General features: G+C 37.6%; 1 protein-coding gene across 4 annotated transcripts; it reads left to right on the plus strand.

The window, feature by feature from the left end:
* The first annotated feature begins 383 nt into the window (after positions 1 to 383).
* LOC102716210 (probable periplasmic serine endoprotease DegP-like) lies at positions 384 to 6910 on the plus strand. 4 transcript variants are annotated; one of them, XM_006653200.3, is made up of 12 exons: positions 384 to 834; positions 2049 to 2192; positions 2282 to 2436; positions 2814 to 3089; positions 3185 to 3309; positions 4183 to 4300; positions 4401 to 4493; positions 4712 to 4789; positions 5165 to 5252; positions 5478 to 5540; positions 5925 to 5995; positions 6070 to 6910. In XM_006653200.3, exons 1-12 carry the CDS (start codon positions 477 to 479, stop codon positions 6109 to 6111), a joined length of 1611 nt encoding a protein of 536 aa, XP_006653263.1. In that variant the 5' UTR covers positions 384 to 476; the 3' UTR covers positions 6112 to 6910. The 4 variants fall into 4 exon arrangements, with proteins under 4 accessions (XP_006653263.1, XP_015691675.1, XP_015691676.1 ...); XM_015836189.2 differs by having other exon boundaries at positions 5931 to 5995; XM_015836191.2 differs by having other exon boundaries at positions 777 to 834; positions 2083 to 2192.
* The last annotated feature ends 748 nt before the right edge of the window (positions 6911 to 7658 follow it).

Here is a 7658-nt window from a genome sequence, read left to right on the forward strand (position 1 = left end):
ATATGCCTGTACTACTCAAGGGTAAATTGTTCTCGTTGTCACTAAGGGGAAAAGGGCTTGTAAGTAGGATGGGCTGAGTTATAATCTCACACACGTTTGCTTTTTTTCTGCAGGCCGGGCCGGGCCGGGCCGGGCCGGGCCTTTAATTCACTTCGCGAGGACCCTATGGAATAGCAGCCCAGCCCCGGAGGACCTAGTGAGTAACGAGCCGCCGCCCCAGCCATTCGCACGGGTGCGTCGTCGAGCTCTCCGGTAGTAAAATTCCTCGACACCTCGTCCATCCCCTCCCCTCCCACCCCCCACCCCCAACCGGTCGGCGGAGGCGGGACGGCGGCGCTGCTCGGCGATCGTGAGGCCCTAAACTTGTCGAAGATATGGCGGGGACCACAGAAGAGAAGGGGGGAGATACGTCGGGGAGGAGGGCGGGTGGGTGGCGGCGGCGGACGCCTGCTGCAGACCGCCCCACGCCGCCGACGATGGTGACGCGGTCGAGGGCGGCCCAGTCGGCATCACCACCAGCGCCACCATCGCAGCAGCGCAAGAGGAAGAGGACTGGAACCCCGCAGGAGCGTGAAATCGCTGGGCCGACCGGCCGCGAGGACGAGGGGAACGCCGAGAAGGAGGCGGCGCCGGCGGTATCAGCTTCACCAGCGGCGGCAGAGCACGCCCCCTCCTCTTCCGATGTCAGCTCACCCCTCCGTTGGCCTTCCCTCCCTCGCGCAGTGATTGGGAAAACTGCCTTTCGAGATACCATCTACGAACCATTTCACAAAATCGACCAGGCTATCGTCAGTGCGCATGAGAAACTACAAAGCAAATATCATGCTAAGCGAGGTAAAAAGCTATTCCTTCTCCTTATCACTAAACATTTCTGACTTGCTTAGCTGCACTTCTTTTTGGAACATGGTATCCACCGATTCTATCATAATATAGTATGATTGGTGGATCACATTATAATATCCACCGATGACATATAGCAAACCTAGTGCATTGCTCTGCATTTCTTAGGCACTGACCCCATCGGCCGAAGCTTGATGACCCCAGCCCGCTATCTGCAACTAACAGGCTCAAAGTTAATTCAGCTACAAAATGACCCTACGCCCCTAGCTACAGAATGAAAATTTTGTCATTTGTATGTTATAATTACCATTGCAAATATACAAATACTATCGGTTACACTGGAACATGCAGGAAGATGCTTATTAATAAGTTTTCGAATTTAATAAACAACTCCCGATGTTCAACTATACTATATTAGCTTTTTGTGTTTTAATTATTAAACATACTTTAATAACTTCCTTCGGTTGTTGTTAGTGCTTACTTAGTCTATATTCATTTCTACTTGTTTACAAGATTATTAAAACAGATTAATTGCTCCACGATTCAAAATTACATTTTCTCACAACTTTCTTCTACTCTATTTTTTTAACCACACGTTTTAGGCAATAAAACATCTACTTTGTTTTATTATCAAGTAGATGATCCACTGTTAAATAATCTAAATCATCTTGGTATTGTCCAATATATGAGTTCCCCAGTAATATATACGTAGTTGAAAGCCTAAAATAAAGCAATTATACTCTTCTTTGGGTATAAATTGTGAAAAGATGGGCTAAGAAAAAAATCATACTTACCCATATGCTAGCTAAAAAATGAGTGTTAGGGCCATTAAGACCATTATAGGTATGACTTATGATCCCGGTATATAAAATCCTGCATCCGCCCGTGATTATGATTTTGTTGTCCGGTTGAGCTATATGATTGTGTTGTCTAGGCTACAAACTTTCAAAAATTTTCATTGGGCATGGGAAAATTGTAATGGACCGTTTTGTTAACATATAGTTACTTGATAGATGGTTGTTCTGAACTTTTGATTCTATTGAATCATTGAAATATTTCGTTGTGTTATAAAATGCATACATATTCCTTGTTTGAAACAATTTTCTTATGTGAAACCGCATATTTCTATAAAATCTACTGCCGCATGTTTCTAAAATCTACTGCAGCATATTTCTAAAAAAATCTACTAAAGCTATTTCTATTTTCAGATCGACAACTTAAGCTAGCTTCATTGGATGATAGTGTACCACGCTCATGCTTGGTGGATTCAAGATTGATGCATTCTCGTGAGTCAGCTACAAAGATAGTTCTTCAAATTGCAAAGGTCGTTCTAGGTTTATCATCGTACATTGGTATGTAATACACCCTCTCTTATCTAATGTTCCTACAATGTTTACTACGATTCTCTCTTTGCTAACTAGTGCAGTATATGAATATGCAGATGGTAAGCTATTAAGGCATTGCTCTGGTTTTGTGATAGAGTGGGATGCGGAGAGCAAAATTGGGATTATTTTGACTTCTGCACTCGTGATCCAATCAAAATCTCCATCCGCTGATGAGTGGTTAGCTAGAGATGAGTATGCTCCTCATGCTAAGGTGGATTCAAACCCAAACTGTTAGTTTCTCATATATGAATATAGATCATAGTCGATTTTCAAAATAACAATGATAGATAAATTGTGTAGTTAGTCTGATTACTTTATTGACAATATCTTACTTTTATAAAGTGTAGATTTAGTGTGGTTGATTGGTTTAAACTGATATCTTACCTTTTTGAAAATCTTTTTAGAAAGATATGGTGTCATGTCTTCTGTATCTAATTGCTTCTAATATATTTTGCTAAAATGTTTATTTATGTTACTCCGTCATTTCTTATTAAAAAATATATTATGTCTTCTGTGTCCATTCGTTTGTTTGTTATTTCATCTGTTTTTCTGAAAATATACGTTCTATCTTCTGCAACTAACTTTCAGGTGTGCGTTCATCTGCTTGATAAAGCGGGTACAGTTGTAGTTGCAGACTTAGTGAACTATGACAAGCACTACAATCTTGCTTTGTTCAAGATTGTTGTTGATCTATCTACTCAGATACCCTATTTTACCAGTGAGGTGAAGTGTGCTGAAGAAATTTTTATAGTCGGAAGAGATGAGGGTCAAAATTTGAGTATAGATCATGGTCTTGTGGAGTACAAAGGTCCAAGTACATTGCAACGCCATCATCATATGTTTGTCGGCTGTAGGATCAATAAGGTATAATTTATAACTTTTTTGATTTGTGTGTGGTACAGTTTAAGTACTCATTTTTGTTGCTCATAATTTGAATATTCAGGATTACAATATTTCAGCTTTGTATTGGAGGACCAGCCATCAACTTTCAGGGGCAAATCGTTGGTATGGTCAGTCTCCCACAAGTGGCATTTATACCTTCTTCTATCATACTGAAGTGCTTACAAATGTGGAAGAAATTTAGGTGAGTTACTCTTCCTTTTTATGTATAATTTTATCCAATTTGTTTTAATTATTTTCACTATTTATCAACTTATGCTACACTGACAACAATTGTCAAATAGTAATAGTTTGCTACATGTTTTCAAATTAAAATTGTGTAATTCAACTCACACCAAAATTAAAGCTACTATATAGTTTTTTAAACCATATTAGAAAGCTAGAAAACTATTATATAAACACGTGTAAATAGAGTATTTTGTAGTCTAGATATCCAAATTGTACGTGGCAATATTCATCAAAGAGTATAAATCACATAACATTTTTTTTAGGATTTTCTTCCTAAGCATTGTTGTATAACTTTTTTATGCACACTACTTATTTTATCTTCCTGGACATTTTCTATTATTTCTATTACGTATGCATAGCTGTACTTACATATACATGAGTATAACATGTATCACTGTAGAATGGATACATCAGGCTATGCATCATAGAGATTTGTAGTGCCATGTACGACAGGGATACAATGCACAACTCATGTTTAGTTTGGACTTAAAAAGATTTAAAAACCACATGTCTACACGTAAGTACCAACTACATGTAGATACATGCCATGTATGGGGAGATCGATAATATTTGAAACAAACTCTAAATTTACATAGGGACATTAAACAATGCAGTCTGTAGGATATATCAGTTAAGGAGATGGGATGGTTAGGATCTTTCTTTTCTTCGATTAATGTAGGAATTTTTAGAATTTTTCATTAATGTAAAAATTTCTAGCTAATTTTATCTTTTAGGATAGCATTTTATTTTAGATGGAATAGATTGTTTAAAATGACATTATGATGATGTTTATACTTCTTCCTATCTCATAAATAATAATTTGTCGTAGGTGCATCCCTCGCTTGCATGTTGGCATGAAGTTTTCTGCAATTGGCCTACTTGACCCTGCTCGTATAGAAAAGATCTCCCGCAAGTGTGATGTTGATTCTGGTCTTATTGTTACACAGGTATATATTCTCCACTTTTTGCTTTTTCGTGGAACCGTCACTTCTCTATGTTTTTTTTGATTACATATTATTGAGTAATTGATTGTCAATTGAACCATAGGTGTCCAATGAATCAGTTGCTGAGAAATTTGGAGTTAGAAATGGTGATATTATCCAGTCTTGGAATGGCGAGAACATACTTACAACAATTGAGGTAGATGGAGTGCATATTGTTATGTTCCTTGTCATTTAGTCCAAAATAAGTTGATGCAGAGTAGAAATGAAATTTAATAAGAGTCACCAATTAACTGGACATAGATACAAGTAGTAGTAATAGTAAAGATTAGTGAAATGCAATGGATTGAAACTATATATCATGTGTATTGTATTGCCTTATGCTCTTTTTGCTTGCTATTCTTGGTACTTCTTCAGTTGGAGAACTTCTTGCTGCACATGGGCGAGAAGCATCTGGACAAAGGAAATAGCATTGGTTCTAGTGTGGATCTATCAGTAAGTATAGTCATTTGTTCTTAGTGGCTATTTAATATAAACTACATGTGCCAGTATAGTAACATTTAATTACAAAACATTGCTACAAGTGGGGAGACCAAAGAGAGGCCCAAACATAAAAACATAAGAAAATATTTATTTATAAACTAAAAAAATGCTGGAGCATGCATGTCAATAAAACTAGGACTGTGTCTAGTTTTAGTTTTGCATGAGTGTTTTATGTTGCTGTTTTGCCTTGCAAATAACAAGGTTCTCATATTTCCATGAAATGATCTTTGTGGAGGTTCCTTTTGTGTCCTTTGTTTTCCTGAGATTAAAATCTGTTTTTCGTGTCAGTTCTTAGCATTGAGAAGTACATTAATTTTGAACTTACAGATCGGTATATTCCACATCCGGAAAGATTCCCGTCGCACGATCAAGCTGACAGTAAATGTTTCAGATGATGTTGAAGTGGTTGCAAAGGGTATGCATATCTCATTTTAATATATAGAGCTAACAAAAGTGTGTCTGGGGTTTGCTGATATCATTATATGATTTGTACATATTTCTGTTCTAAGGACATGTTTAAAGAAGTTCCATATTAGGTAAAAAATGTGCAAGCAGACACTTACATGATGTTTATTTCCACTTTCCACCATTAACAAATATTTGGAATACATACCTTAACTACAATGTTACTACTGTCTAGGAACCTATGATGTTACTCCTAGAGACTGTACCCTGGTAGATGATGATGATGATGTGGTGCAAGGTGAGTTAACTTTCCTATTTGATTTAAGCTACTAAACATAAATGTTGAATTAGCACATTTTATATATTTTGTGAAGAAACTAACTGTAACATAGGAAATCTTAGCTATCCGCATGAAAGTGTTGCCTTTATCCAGTACTTTCTCTATCTGATTTCTGTGTTTAAGTTATACTATTGTTGTTGTGAAGTTCTTCGACCTCTGAGGACACAACAAATGCCCTGATTGACAACTTCTATATGTTAACCCACTGTGGGACATGAGAATTTATAGATAGAAATGGTACTGCATTAGTCTTTGATGTAAGAATTTATGGATGTGACTGCATTAATCACATGATTGATTTCTGGCAACTAATGCATTGATTTTTTTTTCTTTTACTATAAGGAGAAGAATCTACTCATGAAACAGCTGCTGATGAAGTTGGCGACAGAGAAATTTCTACTTTTTCTGAGCATGTATGTACTGTCATCCCAATGCTATTTGCCTTTCGTGCATAGTTGACTCAACAATGTCAAAAATATACTTTCAGGGTATAACAGGAGTTTGTGAGGTTGAAGTTTACGGTAAATGAAGACAGTTGAGTCGACCACTTAATATCATAGTTGTGCATGTTCGCTTTGAACTGAAGTGATGTTTGTTTACAGTGACCAAATTGGCTGTGCAAGACAAACTATGAGCTTAGTTTTTTGTAGCAAAGTCACTAATTGTGTGGGCAGGTTGACTGGAGATTATAGTTGCACTGACCAGAGGGGTGCATGGCAAATTGTGAGCATAATTTTTTTGTAGCAGAGCCACTAATGAACTGACGTGATGATCCGGATACAGTTGGGATTTTTGTTTGTTCAGTTGAGAATTTAGTTTTGATACGACGCTTCTATACAGTTATGTGGTGCTTGGAGTGTTGGGGATGCCCTACAGTACTACATGGAGCCAGCTCTTGCTGTGGCAGTGCTATGTTGTCCCTCTGAACCATTTTACATTTAAATGTTTGGAGAAATGAAGGCCATCGTCCAGAAAAAAGAAATTAGAATTTGATCGTCGTTTCTTTGCATGTTTGATTGTGACTAACAAGTTAAGTTTTGTATTCAATGATTCTAGGGATTTTCATTGGAATATAAGAGTGATTAAGCCAGCTCAAGCTCCCGATCTGCTTGCGTCATATTTGACAGGTTGTCCATTAACGCATCTGCAAGGTTCATATCTCTCCAAGTGAAAAGTGAACAGCAGGATGATCCCAAGATAATGCACGTCGTGGATTAAGGGTGAATACGTCTAGGACCTACGATAGAAGATAAAGAAAATAAAAAAAAGGAAGGAATGATTACGGCAAAAAAATTTATACGAGACAAATCGGGAGAGTTTACGTGACTTCAGCTAGAAGGCTCAATGTTTCAATGTTGACCGACACAGCTGGTGTATAATTAAAATTGTTTTTTTATAATTTTTTCCCTTTGTAAAACTCATGCGTCTTGCTAGTTAAGAAAAAAACTGAAAGTACTGACGTTTCAACACAGTACTTCAAATGCTGGGTAGAAACAAATTATCAAGAACGGGTGTTTGCATATTTTTTTCATTTTTCCCTGGTTTTTTTATACTTTTAGAAAAAAAAAAGGAATATCAGAGCACGTAGGGAATAAATCACGCTGGGGCGATGTGCGATGAGCAAGAAAAAAAAACAGTTACATTCTCACAAAGGTTGTACAAATCCAGCACTTAGAGCAAAGGTTGTACAAACCCAGCACTTAGAGCAAGGTTGTACAAAGACAGTTACATTGATAGTACTTAGAGCAGGACAGCAGTACATCCCTGCAAGAATTTCTCTTATTTGGGGGCACTTAATGTAGGAAAAAAATGACTGGGCATCTCTCTTATTTCGATTTAAGAGACCCTCCAACCTTGGCAAGCTCCTCTAGTTTAATGTCGATTTGAGCTTCTGTAAGGCCATCCAAGCGCACACACCTCTCCACGCCCATTATCTGCCCAGTAGACAAGACGACAAGTAAACATTAGAATGTGCACTCTTATAAATATTACATTCCACATAACAACAACCTGGCATTCTTATAAAATGTGCAAGCGTTATCGATTTACGTTTAGTCAAATGAACGGCGAACTTAG

Source organism: Oryza brachyantha, chromosome 4 (assembly GCF_000231095.2).
Source record: "Oryza brachyantha chromosome 4, ObraRS2, whole genome shotgun sequence".
Classification (NCBI taxonomy): Eukaryota; Viridiplantae; Streptophyta; class Magnoliopsida; order Poales; family Poaceae; genus Oryza; species Oryza brachyantha.

Coding starts and splice junctions, on each gene's coding strand:
- LOC102716210 (XM_006653200.3), top strand. CDS start 477: ATGGTGACGCGGTCGAGGGCGGCCCAGTCGGCATCACCACCAGCGCCA. Junction 4,790..5,164: donor GTTCTAGTGTGGATCTATCA/GTAAGTATAGTC, acceptor TTGAACTTACAG/ATCGGTATATTCCACATCCG. Junction 5,253..5,477: donor TGTTGAAGTGGTTGCAAAGG/GTATGCATATCT, acceptor ACTACTGTCTAG/GAACCTATGATGTTACTCCT.